At 39.2% G+C, this 22,669-nt stretch overlaps 1 protein-coding gene across 1 annotated transcript; it reads left to right on the top strand.

Moving 5' to 3' along the window:
• The first annotated feature begins 1,172 nt into the window (after positions 1–1,172).
• TMC3 (transmembrane channel like 3) lies at positions 1,173–22,602 on the top strand. The gene is made up of 22 exons (XM_058846897.1): positions 1,173–1,282; positions 2,569–2,712; positions 4,025–4,100; positions 6,652–6,733; positions 7,125–7,231; positions 8,468–8,566; positions 8,658–8,800; positions 10,245–10,392; positions 11,670–11,713; positions 11,871–12,018; positions 12,777–12,886; positions 13,040–13,118; positions 13,611–13,844; positions 15,396–15,524; positions 16,188–16,255; positions 16,493–16,621; positions 17,456–17,566; positions 18,011–18,136; positions 19,491–19,569; positions 19,747–19,789; positions 20,399–20,696; positions 21,415–22,602. Exons 1-22 carry the CDS (start codon positions 1,173–1,175, stop codon positions 22,250–22,252), a joined length of 3,345 nt encoding a protein of 1,114 aa, XP_058702880.1. The 3' UTR covers positions 22,253–22,602.
• The last annotated feature ends 67 nt before the right edge of the window (positions 22,603–22,669 follow it).

Here is a 22,669-nt window from a genome sequence, read left to right as displayed (position 1 = left end):
AAATTTTTCTGGTCCATACTTGTCAACTCAGAAATTGAATTACACCAAATGGGCTTACTCTTTCAATAATGTAACAAAAGATAAGGCTTGTGACTACTTAGCCCTTTAGTTATTCAACTAAATAAGTCTAAGACAATAGACAGTAAAAAAGTAAAACTTCCCACCAAGTGCCAATATTTTAGATTAATTCAGAACAGAGAGAAAAAGCAGCCTGTGGTATTCTCTACAGGAAATTTAGAAGAGAGAACTAAATGTTCTTTTTGTCAGACACTGCAAACAAAAGTTAACTGCAACAGACCACTGATTTATGCAATCAAAATTGTTGCTGCACTGTGTGCAGAGCTATTAAGGAGAGAAAATACCAAGTTAGGAACAAGTAAAAACTCTCTGCAAACTCTTCCTTTCACTCCTGCTTTCTGAGCATCGAATTATGGCTGCAGGAACTATTAATATCTAGTATTTTTGGTCTATTTTGCTGTGTTTTAATAACAGGACCAGAACATCTGTAATTTCTATGATGGAGAAAAACACTGGAAATTTTCTTCTCTGGCCCCAGCAGGACCTGAAGCAGTTTATTCTACCCTGGCAACCAAGCCCAGTATGACGGAGATGCTGGCAGAGAGGCTGTGCTGCTGCTGACCCTGGAAAGGGTGTCAGGGGACTCTCCACCATTAAAACTGGAAACCCTGTGGGAGAATGACATTGCATGTTTCTCTGTTACTAAAGTCCAAAACACAAACCATCTCGCTTTTCCTAAGCAAGAACCTTGTCTCAAGCACAGGAAGCAGAAACATCAACAGCTCGCACAGTGTTGGAGACAGCACCCAGAGCGGGGCAGCGCGGTGTGCTGGGATGGCACTGGGAGGGATGGCCCTCAGCCACAACAAGGGAAATTTGGCTGTGACTTGAGGGTCACAGCTGGGCCACCTTTGAGCTCTGCTTCCCACCTTGGTCTGGGCTTGCAGGGGCGGTGGTGGGGCTGCCCTGTGCTGCGGCTTTAAGGCTCTGCCAGGCAGCGGCTCCTCCAGCCAGGAGCACCAGGCAGTGATGCTCTGCTCCACAGGGCTTGCAGCACTCACAGCTCTCTGCTTAATAACGTTTGGCTGCTGCTGAGACGCCTGAGCAGCGAGCTCCAAGCTGCCTCCCAGCTCAGCAGAGTCCCACCTGCCACCATGGCAGCAGCGCCGGGCTCCCCTGCGCTCAGAGCTGCCAGGTCCTGCAAGAAACAGCGCACGGTGAAGAGGCAAACTGGCATCTACACCTACCAGGAGCCACCCCACAGGTAAGGGATCACCCCTGCTTTACCTGGCACAGCAGTGGGATCTTGTCTTTTCACTTTCATGCAGAGTGTGTGTCAGGCTGGAGAAGGTAGTCTGTTTTGAGTAACAGTGTGGTAGCATGGAAATGAGCATGAGAAAAATCCTTTTCTGTATTTTAAGATGTATTTCAAACGTACTTGGGGTTTTTTATTTTGTCAAAGTCACATTTCATACTGAAATATAAACACTATATATAAAGCAAAGTAACTCCAAAGACTTCAGGGTATAACATGGTAAGAAGTCTGTTATTCTTTCCCTATGTAATTAAAAATTTCCCTTGAATGTCCCCTGTGACTGAAGGGACAGGACTGCAGACCAGTGGATTAGTGGACTGATGAAGCATGCCCCCCAAATATTATTCTGTGACATTGTTTAGGTTATGATTTATTTCTAAGTGATTAAAAGACTGCCTTTTCAGCAAAATTGCAGGAAACTTTCCCAACAAATACATAGCAATACAATTGGGAAACTTCCTGGCTGGTGGTTGCTGCAGTACTTCAGATCCCTTCATCCCATCCAGGGAAAAGCAGTCACCCACAGGTTTTTAGACCTAAGCCTCTGTAAGAATGAATGTTGCTGCTGCTTCATACACCAACAGGGAATTGCAAGAGCTGTAGCTTAGCAAATGTGGTGACAGCATCAGAACAGACGATTTAACAATCATCCATGGAAATCTATCAAAGCACATGAATCTTTTCACAGAAGTAATTCTGGATATGTGGGGTCCCACACCCCTGTGCCCCTCAGCAGGGAATAGGATTAAATGGTGACCACAACTGAATCACCTTCTTTCCTCATTCTAGCAATAAAATATTTTATCATTATTCAAATAAAAATAATAGGTATGATTAATAAATTAGTGTTATCTGCTCTTTCTGGAAATGTTTAGACAGCACTTAGTCCCAGAAAAAATATACAGAGAGTCTTGCTAGCATGATGTACAAGCTGAATGACTGGAAATGCTTGGAGAAGAAAGACTGGGGTTCATGGTCAGGAGAGGGAATAATTTATGACTGACCATAAGTGACTGAGCAAGAGGTGGGGAAGGAAAGATGTATGTCCTGGAGATGGGGAAACCATCCAAACTATTAATCAACATTAAAACAATAAGGTCATGTGGGTTTCCTAGCTCCCTGTTCTTACAGTGCTGTAATAGGTTGGATCCTGTGCAGTCAGCGCTCTGCTGGGAATCCGAACGGGAATAACTTGTCTCCTTTTTCCTCTCGTGGGGTGTGTGCTGGGCTGCCAGCAACTCAGATGATGACACTGGTGAAGAGAAGGCTGAGAGCCATGACCCAGAGCAGATCTTTCAGAACATCCAGTACCAGAAGGAGATTATGTCCAATATCCGCTGCCGGCCGTGGCCGATGAGGCAGAAGCTGAGGGCGCTCAGGTAAAGGTGCCTGCACAGAGGTTTTCAGGCTCACTGACTGTCACAGTGCTTCCAGCCTCGGGAGATGTTCAGTGTAAGATGAAGGGTTTGAACACAGGAGTGATTTAGAGCTGCTAGGGGAGTGTTCCATGAGGATGCTCTGGGATGATCTGAGGGCTGGCTGAAGGCAGCAGCCTCTGGGTGGACAGTCTGTAAGGGAAGGTGTCTCCAGCACATGCCTGTGGCTCCCTTTAGAGAGTCACAGCACAAAAGAGAGCAAGAAATCATGCCTTGGCTATTAAGTACTGAAAGAGACTGTCAGCTATTCACTGGTCTAAAAGAAGACTGTTGATAATGCTCCATAATATGTTTTTAAGTTAAATTGTTTCACTGTGTCCCAAAAAGGAGAACCAGCCTGCCTTCTTAAGGTAGTTACATGGTATGAGAACAGCAGCTTGTCATATCTTCAGGCAACATATTGTAAATGCAGTAAATACTGGACACTTTTAAGTTGAAAAAGTATGGTTAGTGTAGTAAAAATATCTTTTACAGTTTAGGATTTCAATAATTATAATTCCAGATTTCCAATGAAAGAGCATATGAGTAACTCTTTGGGCCACCTGTCTAAACTATGTAAGGTCTTTCATTTCATGATCTGTGTGACGCTTGGGTTTGTTTTTTTTTTGCCCTTTTCATCTGGAATTTTCTCTCAAAACCCTGTATGGTGCTCAGATGGCAATGCAGCCATGAGGAATCCCGACCCTACCAAGAGCCCTTGTGTAATCTGGAAAGCAAAGGGAAGTTTTTCTCTCTTAGGCAGAGTCTGTGCCTTCCTGCTTTCCCATTCCTTTTGATCAGATCTTGGTGGTCCCAATCCACCTCCTGTTGAGGTCAAAGACTGTGTGTGGCCAGGTGAACGTGCACCTCTTTGAATCTCACAAGACAGCTACTCCATACCTGCAGAGGAGGTGTCAGTATCCAGGAGATTTCCAGACTGTAAAAGGGATCTTGCTATTTTACTCATTTGGGTTCTACCATTTTAAAAGAAAGATTTTGAAACAAAAGGACAGAGAAATAAGAGGAACAGAAAACCATCCCTGCAGTCAAATTCTCGAACGCCAAGTTCTCTCAGACAAAAGTCTGAGTGGTTTTAAAATACCAGTAAAAAGCTCAACAGTAAGAGAAAAAAAGCACTGCCTGGATTAGGGGCTGATGGTGGGGCAGCCCATGGCTGTATTTCAGAGCATTTGAGCCCTTGGTAGCTGCTGCTTGTGCAGAGTAAGAGATGTGAGCAAGGGATCAGTGTGGAGACTGAGCCTCCCCTCTTGTGCAGGCAGGCCAAGGAGATCGTGCTCAAGTACGAAGGGAGGCTCACGAGGACGAGAGGATACCAGGCTGCTGGGGCAGAGGTACGGCTGCTTGGTCAAATATCTCTTCGATTTATTGTTCCAATAGCCATTTGCACCTCTCATTAAGAGAACTGTGTGTTTGCTAAGCACTCCTGATACTTCAGCTCAGGATTGTAGAGGGAGAAAAAAGCAGCTGAAAGCTTCTTTATTATTTTTTTTCCTTTTTTTTTTTTTCATTGTAGTTTTAGTAATTACATTTTTGCTGATTAATTTTGTGTGTTGAGGGATGAATATCCTCCTGTTAATGCAGTATAAGCTTTCTTTTCAGACAGCCTACAAATATTGATGCCTGTGAGGGGGGTGATTAGAATAGGATAACAATAAACACGATGCAGTATCCTCTGAAGAGCTATTTCAACAAACAGGCCACAGTTCAATAGCTAAATATGAAAAATGTGTCTAGATTTGGGTTTGGAAAACAATGCTACAATAGCTTATGTTAAATACATTATTAAAGAGGGGGATTTGCTTGCATAATACTCAGAGAATTGTAATAAAATCTTAGCAAATCTATTTACACCACTGAAAATAGACACTGGCCTGAGTTTCTGGAATTTTATAATATGCAGGAAATTATATTTAATAGGCAACCAAGAGAAGACTTCTTTAGTCATCTAAGCAGTCAAGAATATTTTTGTCCTCATTACAAGTAGACTTTAAATTACTAATTTATTTTAATTCAAAAAAGCAGGGTTAGGCCAGTAGATTTTATTGCATTTTATTCATGTGAACAAGTGGAGAGCTGCACATATATCTGGTGCTCTGGGACGCTGGCCCTCAGAAGCAATGTCCACTTTCCAATGTAGAAAGAGTAAGTTTTCCTTGTTCTGCCTTTGCATGTATGGAAAATGCAGTGGAAGCAAAAATGCTCACAAAATAAATGCTATTTTTTGCCTTTGATATGAGTGGAATTAGGACTTTAGCTAGAAAGAGAAGTGCTAAATCAGAATGTCAATAAATCAGAGACTGGGCTCAGTGCTTATTCATATAATTCTTCCTATACAAAACCAAAAGCTTTTATCTTAGCGTTCACAGTGAATAAAAGTTTGTGTCTAATCTAATTGCCTCTATTGTATTTGCTTGAGGACATTCAGCACAGGGATGTAATTCAGCAGTCAATTAGTACCATTCATTGCATGTAGGGGATCTGTATTCTTTTATCCTAGCACAAATTAGGGGGTAAAGCCTTTACATTAGGCTAAATTCAGCAACAGCAACAGAATGAGCTGCCTTTTTTTTGGTGTGGGGGGCTTTTTTGTTTGTGTTTTTTTTAACTAGAAGAGATTTTTTCCTCACATATTTTCTTAGAAAATAGCATGGCGACCAAGGAGACAAAAATTGTAGCAGAGCAAAACAAGCACTACATCATCAAAATTAAGAATTCGGTGGCTGAACATGTGCTAAGAACAAAATGCAGCTACGAGGTGTATATGTATTTACATAAGTTTTTTAATTTGCAAAATATATACTGTTCATGACTGGACAATCCACTCATGGCATTATTCAGGAAAATTTAAGTTAAAATGCATTTTTACTCTCTTGACACTGAAAGCAATTTTCTTTTTTTTTCAATTCAATTATTTTACACTTTGTAGTTGGTTTTTTTTGTTTGTTTGTTTTTGCCCAGTTAAAGCCAGATGCCCATACTGTGGGTTCTAGGAGTGTAAATTATACATCCAGGTACATAATAGGGAAGAAAAGAGATTATAGCTATCCAATGGTAATTTTAGCAAGTTTTACTTCACTGTCGACACATTGTTATTCTTTATAAATCTGTAGTGCAGCTGGCACCAGGTGCTTGAGTCCTTTCTCAGCCCCGTGAACCCTGTTTTCAACTGAAAGTTGCAATCCCAACAATTCCCATGCAGTTCCCAGCATCTACCATTTCTTTAATTAAAATACTTCCCATTCATGCAATTAAATACCCATATCTTCATAGATATTAACTTTGGCCAAAAAGACTAATTTTTTTAAAATATTATTCAGTAATTAAAATGTTATTTACTCCTCTATAATTTTATGAGATTAAATTACAAGATAGGATATTGACACTGCTATAAAAAAGGCCTAAAATATAGGTGGGATTTTAATATCTAGCTGTACTAAAAATTTATAATGCCTGGAATACAACTTTTTTTTCCTGTTGCTACTGTAAAGTTATGGCTCTAACTCAACAACCCAAAAATTGCTCTCACTTTTGCACAGGTGGATTTTACTTTTTCTCTCATGTAGGTACAGGAAGATCCTCTGACCGTGCAAAAAATGGAGGTTGAATAAAGACTCTACAAAATATAACCACAGGATTTCTGCAGGGGTTGGCTGCAATATATAGAGCTTAGAATACAGCATTTAAATTTGCTGCTGTTAAATTAAAAAAGCTTATTTTTCCTCTAAGAGAATTTCCTCTGAGGCATCATGCTCCTAATAAGACCTTAGTCATCAATGTTTGTAACTTGTACATCATGTTTGTAAGACATGAGCAAAATACTCAGCACCTCATTTTTTTTTTTTTAATGTGGAGAGGTGTCATATTTCTCTGCTTTTTTCTCAGCTTTGGAGGAAGTTTATTCGACTTGCATATAATTTTGTGGTAGTCTTCATTCCTTGGGAAATGAGAATAAAGAAAATCGAGAGTAAGTATAAAGATTTAATGGTATTAGTAAAACTCCTTCTAAAATGCTGAGCCTTATGGTGTATTTTTTTAATGTATTGAATTAAGTAATATTTGGGAGGGAGCTAAATGAGTATTTTCAGCGGTGAATTCTTTATTTAAAACTTTGCTTTTTCATCTTTTCCCGGTGCCTCAGAGACTGCACAGTTCTCATTGATGGTCTTAATTGGGGGGCAACTTTTGAGTCAATTTTGTCCCTTTGGGATTCTGAAAATGAAAAAATTCTCTAGTGTGCTGAGTGCCCTCCATAAGAGAGGTTTTTCTTTTTGGCCTGTTACTGAAATACTTCATGGATAAATGATACAAGCTTTCATGGACTGTGCAGGTCAGGTAACTGGTTTTTGTGGTTTAAGGTCATTTTGGGTCTGGAGTTGCCTCTTACTTCATCTTCCTGAGATGGCTGTTTGGAATCAATATTGTCCTTACCATAATGACAGGAGCATTTGTAGTCCTACCAGAGGTAAGAACACACTGTTAATATTTACAGACAAACACTGACTGTTGCACTTTCATTTCTCAATGGAGCAAACACCACTCTTAAAATCATGCATCAGTTTTAAATGTACACTTTAAAATGAATTATTTAAAGTAAATTCCCCTACTAAGAGGTTTTTCTCTGCCAAATGATAACACATTTTTTCTATTAGTGTTAGAGATGGTATTTTGTCAACATGGTACTAATGCTTTTAGAGAATATGTTTTTATCTGATTACCAAAATAAAGAACCCATTCTTAAAAGACGTAGTGGGTGTTGAATACATTCAAGTCCCATTAGTGTCATTTACAGGGAAAAAAACAGAGCATCCCTCTCCAGACTCTGGGTTATTATTCATTAGAAAGCATTTCCTGCAAGTTCTGAACAGCCACAACTTTTTTTTAGTTCTTGCATACAAGTAAGGCAATTTGTTAACTTTGTTAAATTATTCATAAACATTATTTTGCCTCACCTACTCTGTACTTTAATAACGTTATCAGAAAACATGGGAATACCTGATTTTATTTTTATTGAGCAAAATAAAAAACAAAGTAAATACCCCTCAAACAAATAAAAAGTAAACTGGGAAAAAAACCCAAAACGTATTCACGTTCATTTTTTAATTTTTAAAGAAAAGTAAATTTAATCCTGAACTATCATTTTGAGATCAAACATTGCCCCATTTAATTTAAAAATGCTCCCATTGAAAGCATGGCTTTTAAAGCTGGCGCAGTGCTGACACAGTGCTTGCTACCCTGGGAATACCACCCATGTGAGCAGCTCTTGATGGGTTCCAATGTGCAGCCCTGGCTCAGATGGGCTTGGGCAGCTCCTGAGACCTCCTCTCCTTTCCCCATCTCCTGAGACCTCCTCTCCTTTCCCCATCTCCTGAGACCTCCTCTCCTTTCCCCATCTCCTGAGACCTCCTCTCCTTTCCCCATCTCCTGAGACCTCCTCTCCTCTCCCCATCTCCTGAGACCTCCTCTCCTCTCCCCATCTCCTGAGACCTCCTCTCCTTTCCCCATCTCCTGACACCTCCTCTCCTTTCCCCATCTCCTGACACCTCCTCTCCTTTCCCCATCTCCTGACACCTCCTCTCCTTTCCCCATCTCCTGAGACCTCCTCTCCTTTCCCCATCTCCTGAGACCTCCTCTCCTTTCCCCATCTCCTGAGACCTCCTCTCCTTTCCCCATCTCCTGAGACCTCCTCTCTCTCCCGCAGCTCCTGGCTGGAGCCCCGTTCGGCAGCACGCTCAGCAAGACCATTCCCAAGGAGCACATTGCATCTGCTCAGGACCTGGACACCATCTGGTCACTAGGGGCAAGACTCAAACCACTCCTTATTATTTGCTGTCTCTGTTGTGCTGCAATTGTTGGTTACTGCTCTCACTGACGGGCTCTGGTCTTTGCAGGGCTACCTCCAGTACTCTGTTCTGTTTTATGGCTATTATGGTCGTGACAGGAAGATTGGGAAGGCTGGATACCGGCTGCCTCTTGCCTACTTCCTTGTTGGAATGGCTGTGTTTGCTTACAGCTTCATCATTCTTCTAAAAAAGTAAAACCTCCCATTTACTGCTGTTCATAAACTTGTGTGTTCAGGCAATCAGCAATGGTATTCACTCCACTTCCTCTGTATTTTTTCTGTGTTGTTCTATTAACATGCTCACCTCTGCTAGTATCATGGAGGCAGACTGAGCTCAACTCTAGACTGCCCTTTATCTTGTTTTAATGTTCACTCTCTGTTCCATTTCCCAGCCTATAAAAAGAGGGCAGCACAGATCATCTGCATACTTTGTGCAGTTTAAGGCCTGACACCCATGGAAGTCCTTTCCCCTCTTTTCTGTTACAAATAATGCTATCACAGAAATGTATATTGGAAGAGCATTATTAATATTCCCCTCTATTGAAATACAAATATAAAACTTCCATCCTAGGTGTAATATCATTCACATTTCTTTAGTGGGTACGTGGCATCACCTTGGAAGCTGAATTTCTTTGCTGTGGAAGGGCCAGGAGTAGGAGTTATTTAGCAGAGAGAGCAAGACTGCCTGTGCTGACCATAAATCCAGGGATGAGCAATGCTTTGAGAAGGGGCAAGGTCACTCTATCCTCTCCTGATTTGCTTTCTCTTTCCTTCTGGATACCTATTTGTCTGGCACAGTGCAGTCCAGGGACGTTTCCAGTGCTGTCTTTAATAGCTCTCAGTTTTGAGGTCAAACCTTCCCTTTTCATTTATTTTTAATCTACCTGCTGGTTTGTGCCAAGGGTCACTGGTACATTTGGCACTGATCTATGTATCTGCAATTTCTAGATATGATCAGCTCTTCTCCTTCTGACTTAGCTCAGTGATTCTCTGCTTAGCTGTATACAGCTCCCCTTTAACACTGTCCTTTCAGATGCCCTTTATTTCATAATCTATTAATCTTCATTTAATTTCCTGTGTTTTGCAATATTCTGCCATCTTGCTCACCTGACATGAGTAGGAGGGGTTTTCTTTCTTTTTTCCACGGTCTGTAAAATGGCACTGGGTTTCTATTTGACAATAACATATATTTTGAGGGTTAAAACAGTACAGCAAATAAACAGATCAATCACTAGTTATGCCAGACTAGATTTAATTCCTGTAGCAGTGATGATAGTGATGGTATATTCCAGCAGGAACTTACCTAGAGGTTGTAAAACTGAAACAGGTGAAAGCCCACAGTTCTAGTGAGATTTATGTCCTTTATTTGTCAGTTATAAAGACTGTAAATATTGAAATGCCGTTCCACAATGAGTCATTTCTCTCTAGATGTAAATTCAAGTTTATGAGCTGCACCTCACCCTGTTTTATGTTCCTCAGAAAGCTTCCAGCAGTGATACTAATTTCAGTGATACTAATTACCTTTGGTAGCTCTAAATGTAAAAACATCTGAAAACCATGAACCAAACCAGTGACTTCCTTCATTACCATCTTCACACACCAGAAGCAGTTAAATACCTGTTTATTTTTTTTACAGAATGGCAAAGAACTCAAGAATGAGTTTAGCAAGCGCCTCTGATGAAAATTACACATTCTGCTGGAGACTGTTCTGTGCTTGGGACTATTTGATAGGAAACCCCGAGGCTGCAGAGAGCAAAGCTGCTGCCATAGTCAACAGCATCAGGGTGAGCAACTGACCTTCGAATTATTTCAAGTTGATTGACTTGTTAATCTGTAAGCCATGTAAATTTTTCCTCTCATCCCATTGCACTTCCTATTGCTTTTTGTATTTATTTACAGATCTATTTGCCTAGGGGAGGGCTAGGATCACATCTGTGTGGTATTACAGGCACATCATATTTGCTGACATCCTGGCAAGGCTGCTGTGTCCTTCCTTGGGAGAGTTTTATTTAATGCGCCTGTATGTGTGACAAGAAGTTAGATAACTAGAAACAAATCTGCTAGTGATGAAATTTCATTGAGTGTTGGAATCAAATTTGTGTTAACAATTGATTTGGCAGGAAAATAACCAAATTTATAGAATGTATAATTGTTTTTATGCAAAGGAAGTGTTTTATGCCTCAAGGAATCCATGTACAACAGCTCATATTTTACAAGATGCTTTTTTACATGATAGTAAGTTTTATATCTCTCTTTGGTTTAAAACTTTCTGCACACAATTTATTGTTCTTTCTTCTTTATTTTATCAGCTATTAATTAGGCTCCCCAGGGAAAAGGTCATGGCATCAAGCCTGTTGGAGTCCAAGGAGCATCTGGATGATGCTTTTAGTCAAATGGTTTAGTTTTAAGTATTCCTCTGAGTACCAGGATGTTGGACTCAATGGCCTTTTTGGGTCCTTTCCAACTTGAGATATTCTATAATTCTATGGTTTATTTAATCTCTCCATAACAAATGGAGGGACATCTTACAGGTCTCTCAATATTAGAAAGTTGTTAAAAATACAGATGTTTTGCGTCTAGAATTTAAGAGTATATGTGGTTTTATCAAAAGTAATTTATTTCCCAAACTTGGTGTATTCCCACTATCATTGAACAAAAATTACTTCAAATTGTGCCAAGGGTAAATTAATAACATATGATATTTAGTTATTTCAGTGACTGAGGATAACTTTTGATGGTACTGTATTATATTAGTGACACACAGATTTTAAAGGCACACCTTCCAAAACGTCTGGAAGCGTAACCCTCTTGTTGTATCTCCTTGAACATGCATGGCTGAAAGTGTCTGAGTATCTGATTACTGTGTATTTGTTTCTCAGAAATCTCCATCACTCTTTAATATCACATATCAGTGCTACAAATCAATGAGGACAGTGGTGTTTATCTGCTTGCACCTCCAGGATGTGATGGTTTTTTATTAGTATACTTTAATTTCTGTGAAAGATATGTGCATTATTTTTGCTGAACATTATTAAAATGATAATGCTGTGTTTCTTTCAAGGAGGCTATATTGGAAGAGCAGGAAAAGAAGAAAAGCAAAAACTTGTATGTATATAAGATAAGAGATACTTTTCAAAGCACTGTTTCAATGCAGATATCAGTGCTAATCTCCTTGTCCTGTACTTCTAAACCCTGTTAGAAATGACCCCTGGTGTCATACAAGCCATCTGCTGTATTGGTTCTATCTTCCTATTTCTCCTAGGGCAGTGACCATAAGCTTAAGAATTATTGCAAATATCCTCGTGCTTCTCTCCCTTGCGGGAAGTATTTACATCATCTACTTTGTCGTGGATCGATCCCAAAGGTTAGAGCGCACCAAGAAGGAATTGACTCTTTGGGAAAAAAATGAGGTACACTGTCTTTGTGCCACCTCTCTGTTAGAAGCAGGGTTGCTGTCTGGGGGCTTTCTGCAGCAATATTGTGCACAGAGGTGTGAATAGCAAGAGATGAGCCAGGAGGATTGAGCGGGCAGACCAGGATCTGCCTTGGCACACTTGCTCCCTCAGCTCTGCAGCCAGGTGTTAGCGCAGCTGAACTGGGCAGGGGGAGTGCAAGTGCTCATTTCACAGACACTGCAGTTCTAGCAGGTCCCTATTTTGTGAGCACCAAGCTTAATCTCTCCTGTCACTCATAAACCTACTTTTCCACCCAGAACTGAGCTGAGCAAACACTGGGCGGATGGACCAGAACAGAATTGACTTGGATAACAGTGACTGATTCAGTATCAGGGGACACTGAATGTTCTGTGACTATTTCCAGAGAAATGAGCGAGAGTAGGAAGTGAATAGGCATGAAGAAGCCACTCACCCATTTCAGTGGAAGATGCTAGCGTCATATTGGCTACATGTTAACTTTTAATTTGAATTAATGAAGTGGAACTTTGAAGCTACAATATCTGGAGTAAAGACTCCTGAGAAGTATTCCAGATCTATAATTTTTGATCACAACTACTGTTATTAACAATCTCAATAATAACTTTTTAAAGCATCATCTCCAAGGAAAGCAATCACCAAAGCAGGTGCCTCAGCAGCAATTCAATCATCCCTCAAGATTTCACAGAAGACCTTCATCAAACACTACAAAAATGCCACATGTTTCTGTTCCATAGGTCAGCGTAGTTGTGTCACTGATCACAATGATTGCACCCTCTGCTTTTGAACTTGTTGCAGCTCTGGAGATGTATCATCCAAGGACCACTCTTCGCTTCCAGCTTGCCAGGTATGGGCATTATTCAGTGTAAAAAATATGTGGAGAGAAAAGGAGGAAAGGAGAGGTGTGTTCTGGTTGATGTTTTAATACAGCCAAACAAGAGAACGTATGAGATGTCAGTGGTTACCAATGCTGGTAACCCATGTTTTATTCTCTTTTCAGGGTTCTTGTCCTGTACCTGGGAAACCTCTACAGTTTAATCATTGCTCTCCTGGATAAAGTGGACAGTATGAGTGTCACTGTAAGTTTAACTTGTTTTCTGATGTGTAAAGTTAGTAGACTTCACAGATAGAATTCTTTTTATTGTGAAGTATATTAAGTCAGAGGAAAATCTGTTTGAAATTGATTAAAATATTATGGTTTGATAAGACTGTAGTTAAGTTTAGATAGTAATGTGTATTCACAACTACTTATTGAGTCTTTTAAATTAGTCTTTAAGGATAACTGGATCCATGTAATTGCTGATGTAACGAGATAGATTTCTGTGCATTGCTGAACTATTAAAAAAAAACAACCTCATCACTGTAGGTCAAATATTTCCACCTACCTAAATTAGCTTTAAGTCCTGCCCTTTGGTGTTCTGACTCTGTCCATTGACAGCTGTTTAACAGTTGCCTAACTGCTGCTTGGAAATATATGAAGAAATATCTGTGTGTGTGTGTGCTGTAGAAGGTGCAGACATCTGCACCTAGGTACAGTTAAAAAGTAGCTTTTGGGACATTTATTATTTCAGGACTCTGATGTGAACAACAATGCAAGTAATTCTACCACCTCCTTAGCAACCAACGCTCTTTCTAAGGATGACAACTTAACCATTCCCAAAGTACAAATTAAGAGAAATGGCTTTGTCACATCAGAAGAGCATCGCACCCAAGGCCTGACAGTCTCAGACTCAGTGGTTAACCAAACAATTTCCTTTAACACCCAGAACCCACAGGATCAGTGCTGGGAGACATATGTTGGTCAAGTATGTAATTGTTTTATTGTCATTAACTTACTCCACTTAATCCACATTTGACAAAAAATTAAAATGTTGTGCTGTGTTTAATTTTAGAACTTTTCTTTGTATAAATTGCAGAATTTAGCTAAGGATGACGTAGGAAGAGTAAAGACTGTGCAAAGTGCTATGGCCACAGATACGAGCTTTGGGTTTTTTGCAGTATCTACAGTATGTTTAGTGCTGTTCAGATGCTCTTTTGACAGGCTTTGGTCTCTGTCTTCAGCTCTGCACAGACAGGTCTGTACAGATTTGTGATATGGATCCTACTTTAACAGGGTACATCCTTCTAACCCTTACAGAGAAACAAGACTATAACAACATGAGCAGTAACATGCACTCTGTGCAGATTCAGATTGCTGCCTCAAGAGATGGAGATGCAGACCTGAAACAAGCACAAGACTATGCTCTTGGTCAATTGTACAATATCAGAAGTCTCTATTCATTCTGCCTCAATAAATCTCTAAGCAATCAAGTGCTCTTCAGTTTTTCAGAGGGAGAGAGAATAACAACAAAAGGTTTCAAAATCCCATCAGTTTGTAGGAATGGGGCAGTGCCATGTTCCCATATTCGGGGTGCAGAAAATCTGCAGATTTAATATGACGCCTTTTGCTTCCCTACATGTGAAGGGTACATTACTTGTGACTTCCAGGGGGACTAATACATTCAGAGAGAAATTTTAACCACAAAAATGCAGATGTCACTGATCCATTTGAGTCTGTGGTCTCTGGCAGTATCACACTCATGTCTAGGCCACTGGATTAAGAACCGTGTTAGTGTGCTTCTGATTTTCTGAGCTTCTTGTTCCAGAATGAGGAATACTAAAGGTCTTGTTTCAGAGGAAAAGACCTCTTTGAGCTTTATTAGCCTGACTTGTATTCTTGCATATCCCTTTTGCACAATCTCATAGAAAATAGAGGGTTTGAATATTTGATTTTTTTTCTCCAGAATGGCCTAGAGATGTATAGTACTGAATTCTTCCTATTTTAATTGTATCTTTTTAAATCTCAATTAAATATAGGATAACCACATCCTTTTGTAAGCACTAAACAACTATTTTTTATGGCTTAATGATCCTATGACATTGGGTTGTGGGTTTATCTGAGTAATAAGGTTTTCTCATTATGAAACACTTTGCAAATATGTATTACAAGAGTCAGCTTAGTAAAAGCATGGGTGCGATAGAAAAAAAGCAACCCATTTAGCTAGATACATTTTTAGAACATTAAAAAGAAACTCATTAAAAAGAAAGTTTGATACCATCATGATCAGAATTTTACTGCTGCAAGCTATAAAAGGCACTCTGGAAACTTGATTATATTTATTCTCTTTAACAGAACAAAAACAAGTAAGGAAAAAGTCAAACAGGAAAATTTTAAAAGGAAATTATTTATATATTCAATTCATATTTTGTCAGGATACCAATCTTGAGCCAAAAATACAAGTACAAATGCAAAAGAGCCATATGCAGTCCATTTTCTTTCAGAATGACTCAGTATGTGTGAACAATGTGTATTTCAGGAGATGCTCAAGCTTTCAATTATCGACATGATTTTCACAGTCGCAAGCATCCTGCTAATTGATTTTTTCCGTGGACTGTGTGTACGATATTTGAGTGATTGCTGGTGCTGGGATCTAGAAAGCAAGTTTGTAAGTACAATCCTTATTTTATCAAGCTAAGATGTTGAAGGTGGGTAAGCTTCTTCCCTCAGTAATAAATGTCCTTAAAGTCTTTCCACAGATGAAAAATTTCTTGGTAGCCCACATCTATAAAGGCACACTGAGCTTAAGTTGGAGGGTACAGGATAAATGTTGTGATTAATGTTTTTCTCAAGCCTACTCACATGGCTCTGGTGCAAAAAATTTTTGGTTTACACAAAATAATGTCATAGAGAAGTTCCTAAAGTTTAAGGTGACACAGAATGCATGTAGTTGCTCCCCATATCCTCTCTTCTGCAGCTCTAACATCTTTACCTAATGCAGACAGTGGTACAAGAAAGAGTAATCAAAAGAACACAGCCCTTTAAGGAAATTACAGTGGGTAATGCTTAGCAAGAAGCTGTTGGCATGAAAGGCTGTGGACTGTTCTTTGTCCTTAAAGATGTGAAGTAAACTAGAGAGGAAAAAATTAATTTAATCTGTGGCTGCAGAATAGGTTTTGCTGTGTTCCCACTACCTGCCAGCAGTTGGTATTTGATCTGGATGTTTCAGGCTATGTACTGTCTGCAAACTGATTCAGTCAAATGAGTCTAATAAATGGTCTGAAAACAAGATTAAGACAAAAATATTAATCTTACACTGTGTTTCTTGTAGCCAGAATATGGAGAATTCAAAATTGCAGAGAATGTATTGCATTTGGTTTACAACCAAGGAATGATCTGGTATGTAATCCAAACGAGTTTTTTCTTGCCTTGTGTTGACTGATTGCTAGTCAGTCTGATGATTTAAATTAAACCTCTATTTAAGTAGGATATTGACAGTGTATTCTTTTATATTAAGAGATCATTTGTTAATAGTGAGCTGTTAATCTGTTTACCTGGTGTGGGGTTTAGTCTATACTATTGCTATCAAAATGGCTTCTGGCAACACTGAGCACTGACATGATATGATTTTTCCAGGATGGGAGCTTTCTTTTCACCTTGCTTACCAGCATTCAATGTACTCAAGTTGATTGGACTCATGTACCTGAGGAGCTGGGCTGTGCTGACATGCAATGTACCACATCAGCAGGTTTTCAGAGCATCTCGGTGAGTCAAAATGAGAACGAAAGATAAGGAAAAAATCAAATGCAGACAATGGAAATATCTTTCATCAATATGAAGAAAATTACCGGAGATTTTAGCTCTAAAAGTTGCCAACCAAATTTTGCACTAACACTGATAGCACAGGTCTAAGGAAAAAAGACATAGTTACTGAGAAACTGGAGGGTTTGTGAAGGAGGGTAGTAGTTGAAGATGTGCAAGAACTAGGAAATATTTCAGGGACTATTCCTAGATAGCTATTATGGCCTAACATAAATGCTTTTTTTCCATACAAATCTGACAGAGCACAATAACCTGTATGTGTTAACTGTTGCAAGTCCTATTTCTTGATGTTTCTCTCTTTAAAAGCTATGCAATATCTGCTTTTGTCTGTTGCACTGCACAACAGACTTCCTCATTTTGCTTCTATCACGATGAATATCTTAATTGTTTACTCAAAACAGAAATAATTTTGGGCATCTTTAATTCTTAGTAATCAGTTATTTCTTATGTTTTTTCTTAAGATGAGTTAACTTCTGCTGCTGTTCTTTTTCTCCTCCAACACAACTGGGCAGTAAGGGCAGCTTTTGTCAAAGGGTCCAGTAACCAGTTCTCTGGCTGCCACAGTGGTATCTGGAAAGCAGTACAAATAAAATTTTGATTATTAAGAGTCTGTTTAAACCATCTCTGTTCAGACTTTCTAATTATAGCAGAATGATTTTAATCTTTCAGACATGTTGACCTTGAACTGGATAGGTAGATTCAGACTTGCACCTTTTATGTTGTCTCTGCTTTCCTCTCTGATTAGTATAATCTGAAACATGTTACACCTTCTTGCAGATCCAATAATTTCTACTTGGCCATGTTGCTGTTTATGTTGTTCTTGTGCATGTTACCAACAATTTTTGCTATTGCCCGATATAAGCCATCCTTAAGCTGCGGCCCCTTCAGGTAAGGTATAATGGACCAATGAAAATTGCAAAGATTTTATTTCCCCCTCTTACAGTAAAATTATCATACATATAATTGTGTTAATAACACATAATAATAACACAAAAACACATATTATTGTGTTAATAATACACAAATTACAGATGTAAATTCAAAACAAATTGATAGGACAATGCTTTTCTGCTACCAGTATTTTACATTTTAAGGTTTAACAAGGTGAATAGGTCAAAGTTCTGAGCTGATTTGCTTTATATACATAATTAAGTTAGTTTATATTTGTATAAAGTAATATGCCACTGAGCAATCTCCCAAACATCACTGTCTTGCGTCTCCCTTCCTGCATCCTCCAAGCTTGTTTATTATTCAGTGCAACACTGCTTAACAAATAACTCAGCATTCCTTACAACTTAATTTTACCTTTTTTCCCTCCCACACCTTCTATAGTGGTCAAGAAAAAATATATGATATTGTTTCTGAAACGATTCAAAATGATTTTCCCACATGGTTCAACACAGTGATTACTTACATCAGCAGTCCTGTGGTTGTCCTCCCTGCACTACTACTATTATTGTAAGTACTTTGGTTTTTGTAGGCAGGCTAAATTGATTGTATTAATACTAGCCTTATCTCTGGAGAGTCAAATGTGGATACTGGGGAACAAACACTGCATTGTTGTAGTTTCATTAAGCATAACTGAAAAAACAATTCCAACACCTCACTGAATGTGTGGTATATGGACCAGACAGGAATTAAAGTATATTAAAAAAACTGTCAAAAGGAATTTCTCATTCTGGGATATTTTGTTAGAGCAAGTTCACTGTACTGTGTCAAGGCTTGCAGTGCTGATGGTTACAGGAAGTTTAAGAACCTTTTTCCCTTTTAAGAGTTCCTCAGAAATAAATTTTCCATTTCTTCATGGTCATTAGTTCAGTTTATGATAGTGAACAGGGTTCAGGCTGTCATTTAAAGAAGCTACTCAGTCATTCTGATTTATGACAAGATAAATCAATTATGACGCTCTGCTATTAAGTGTTAATGTAATATAACTGGCTGCAGACCCTCCACTAGAAGTCTTTTCTCACTTGGGTTATAAATAATTGTTCACAGTTGGGAAATAGTATTGATTTTGAGCTGTTTGAAATTCACTTTGCTTCTCTGAAAAGTTCTATTTTGTTTTGCCTGTACCTTTGTACCTCTTTTTTCCTATGTAAACTGCAAACAAAGGCAGAGTTTATCCCACTGGTGGCTTTGCAAATCAGAAAGACCAAAGCAACATTTCCTATTTGCAAACTTTTCCTCTGAGGTTCCAGCCATGTAATATTTACAAATTTAACTATTCATACTGACTGCTTCAAACTGACGGCTAAGCACATATGTAATTGTTTGTGGTATGAAGTCTAGCTATAAGACTTTGTCTGAAAGCCAGTGCAACCCATTATGTCAGGCCCTAATCTGCCAGGATCTGATCTCATCTGTTCCAGGGTAAACAAGGTGTTATTTCAGCCAGCCAACAAAATTGCATTGGTATGGTTGTGCAAACTCCACTGTAACTCTGGTGTCTCTGTTCTGTAACCTTGGGAAAAAAAGACAAAACAATATCTGTCAAAATGATTTGTCTAGAATTAATGAAAACAAAACAAACAAAACAAATAAAACCAACTAGAAATGCATCCCAGGTTACAAATACAATGAAAAGACCTGAAAAAACCACAGGCGAAATTAGAACTGCTGTTAAGTCTGTTTTCAGTGTCATTTCTTTCTTTCATCCATGGTTGCTTGAAAGAGGGCTGTAATCCATTATTACAGTGTAAGGGAAATGCTACAGAGCAGCAGCTGAACTTGTACATCATTTTGACCTATAAACCCTCAAAAAGAAACCATCAAGAATGTCTGAAGTGACTTATATCACCCCTTTCACTTCTAGCATGCTAATCTACTACCTACAAAGTATTGCAAGATCATTAAAATTCACCAACAATCAACTGAGAATGAAGATACAAACAGTGAGTATGGTGAAAAGCACTTTTACATGTAATTTGGGGGGGTCTTATGCAGAGTATGAGCCTAATTAAATCTCAAAAGTCACTTCTACTGTTCTGCAACAGAAAACAAATCCTGTCTTTTTCATCCCTCTAATCCATAATAATTTACAAATTCTCATTCTTCTGAATGTATTTTAGGAAAGAACTGAAGATAAGAAAAAGGTGGTTCAGATGGCAGTAGGTAAGTTGGTGATGAATTTAGAAATTGAATTTAGAATGCCACTAAAGCATGTGCACATAAACCCATTTTGATTTCTCATACACATAGGGAAGTACAACTACATTTTAAAAAGTGTATTTCCCATAGAATCCTTCTTTTAGATGATTTCTGAGCTCAGTTTGACTTAATCTTGGCAACACTGAAAGACATTGTGTGTAGTTTAAACTTGAATTCACCTGGAATATTTGAACTGGATATTCTCCTGCTTTTATCACCACAGAGAAGAACCTGGGATGCATCTCTAATGATTCAGATAATCTCAGACTTTGCATGCAAATCAGAGGCTGGTAGGCAAAAGAAAAATTGACTTGTTGCTCATTTTGGAATCCTACAGTGCAACAATCAGTTTGTTCTGTGTCCCCAGTACTCCATCTGCTATGTACTGTAGTATGAAGATCTACCCCTTTATCACCAAGTCTCCCCTGTGACACCAGTTTTTCTTTTCTGAATACAGGGGGTTCTGCTGGACTTGGATCCCTGACTGAAGGGGGAATTCCAGCCACTGAATTTATACAGCAGTTTCTAAATGCAGAGACCTGGAAAGTTCCTCTAACAATTTCTGTTTTCTAGCCAGAATCCAAAATCTGGATGCTAATGACAAAAGACCAGAGCAAGAAACCGATATTATCAGCCAGGAGTCTTCTGTTCGGTCCTCCACACCCCGAAAGAATGGCAGTGTCTTGAACTTTGAATCTCCTGTGAGCAAAGGCACCAGAATACAAACCATTTCCCAGTCTGTGCCCCAAGCTGTGCCATCAGCTGATGCTGTGAGACCTGCCAACACAACTCCCACAACTTCGACCTCTTTAACACCAGCTCCCTCTGTGTCAAGTGTACAGAAACCAAGAAATGATCATATCACAAACAGGTAAGACTGCTTTGGTTTTGAAATGGTATTTATTCCAGCAACTCCATGCCATACCTGTTTTTTTTACAAAACATCTGTGCATTCAGACTGTCTGGAGCTGTAAGACAGCAGAGGAATTTTTTTAAAGCAGATTCATTTACAGGTACTATTGATAGTACTGGTGACACCACATCCTTAACTCTCCCTTAACAGAGATGGGATTATAAACCTTTTGAAATGATGTAGCTGATGGAGTTTACACACAGCTCAAGCAAAGGTAAATACTAGACTTGCCCTCAGGCACATAACTAAAATAGTTTGTGCAGGATACCATCTCCATGAACAAAACAAATACAGAGTGAAGGAACTCTATGTAGAATGTCTGTGCAGCTTTAGTTGTAAGACAACCAGTCTGGTATATCAATAAGAAGATGCTTTAAACTATTGGGTTTTTTTTCCAAGTGAATAAAGAACAATTCTCAGAACACTAATAAAACAGAAAGGGAATATAACTTGAGAGGACCATTGTGTTACCTTTTCTTAGACAAGAACAAATACATCTCCTAATTTGTAGTTCTCAAAATAGTTCTAAAAATTTGGAACAGTGGAAATATAATAATCTCCACTTTTTCAACCTAGTCTTTGACTTCCAGAACAGTGAATTCTCTTATATGTTTCAATTCCATTAACTGATAAGTGTGTATATTAATATTTCTTCTCTTTTTCTTCCTTCCTAAAGATACCCAAGTGTTGTTCATAGGAGTGCAAGTGAGCTGTGCAAAACAAAGCCCTATACACCAGTGACTTTCAAAAAGCACACTGAAGATGTTCATTCTGACCCTCTCTTCAGAAAAGCCACTCGGCAGGTAAATTCAGATGCCCATGGGGCAGGGGCTCCTGTATTTTTGGGATGTAGACCATATGCTACCAGGTATTTTCTGGTTAATGAAAACGAGTCCCGCAAAAAATCGCTCCGTTCTTCCTCCCGACTCCAAAGGCATTTCAGAAAGGAGGAATCAGGAGACATTATTGAATTGTATCCACGCCACATCAGAAGATATGTGGTTCGAACACCACATCAGATGTATTCCCCTCATCCCAGTGATGATGAGGATGAAGAAGAACTTGAGAGAGAATTCATGAACAGATCCCATCGTCCTCGCTCACTGTCTGACCTTCGCCCAGCACCACGGTTTTACATTGGGGATCGTGCTGATGGTCACATTTTAATGAGCAAAGACCTAGCCAGAGTGCATTACAAATCCTGGGATGATGGTTTTGAGCTGGACCTGGACAGGCCTCCGTATGCTTACAAGAAAGTACATCTGAATTATCTGGAGCCACGTGTGAAACCAAAATCAAAGCAAAAGCTGGAGCAATCTCTAACAGAGTCTGATTCCATTTCCATTGCATCGAGCAGTGATCCGCAGAACAGCAGCAATGACCAGTACATACAGGTCATTCATACCAAGGACAAGTATCCAAAAGCTGGGGCAAAACTCAACAAAAAGAAATCTAAAAACAGTGTTGATCTAAGTATGTCTGAGCCTAGTGAACTGGTGTGCTCAAATGTCTGAGGAAGTGTCTCAACCTCGTTGTGTTTTGAGCCAGTGTATGTGCTGTTGTACTTTACTTTCTGTTTGACGTCTGTCAGAGTAACTGCGACGTACTTTTTGTAAGAATCGCGTATGCAGCCACTCAGGGTAGGAAAAGGCTTGTGTTTTTCTCTTTATTGTACTTTGCTTTAATATCACAACTGATATGTCGCGTATTTTAGAGAAGAAGCTTATTCCAATTTATTCCTTACTGTTATGCTGTCAGAACCCAAAATCTCTGCCTACTGGAAAATCAAAAGCCATGTACTTGAGGCACTTCAATTAAACCAGTACAAAAATACAGCAGATAAGGCTCTTTCTATCTGACACAGACAGAGTTGAAGATGCTTCCTGAATAAATTCAGCAGGGAATCAGCTTCCTGCAAACGGAGTTGCTAC

This window comes from Poecile atricapillus, chromosome 11 (genome assembly GCF_030490865.1).
Source record: "Poecile atricapillus isolate bPoeAtr1 chromosome 11, bPoeAtr1.hap1, whole genome shotgun sequence".
Taxonomy (NCBI): Eukaryota; Metazoa; Chordata; class Aves; order Passeriformes; family Paridae; genus Poecile; species Poecile atricapillus.
This window is presented reverse-complemented; position numbering and strand designations above follow the sequence as displayed.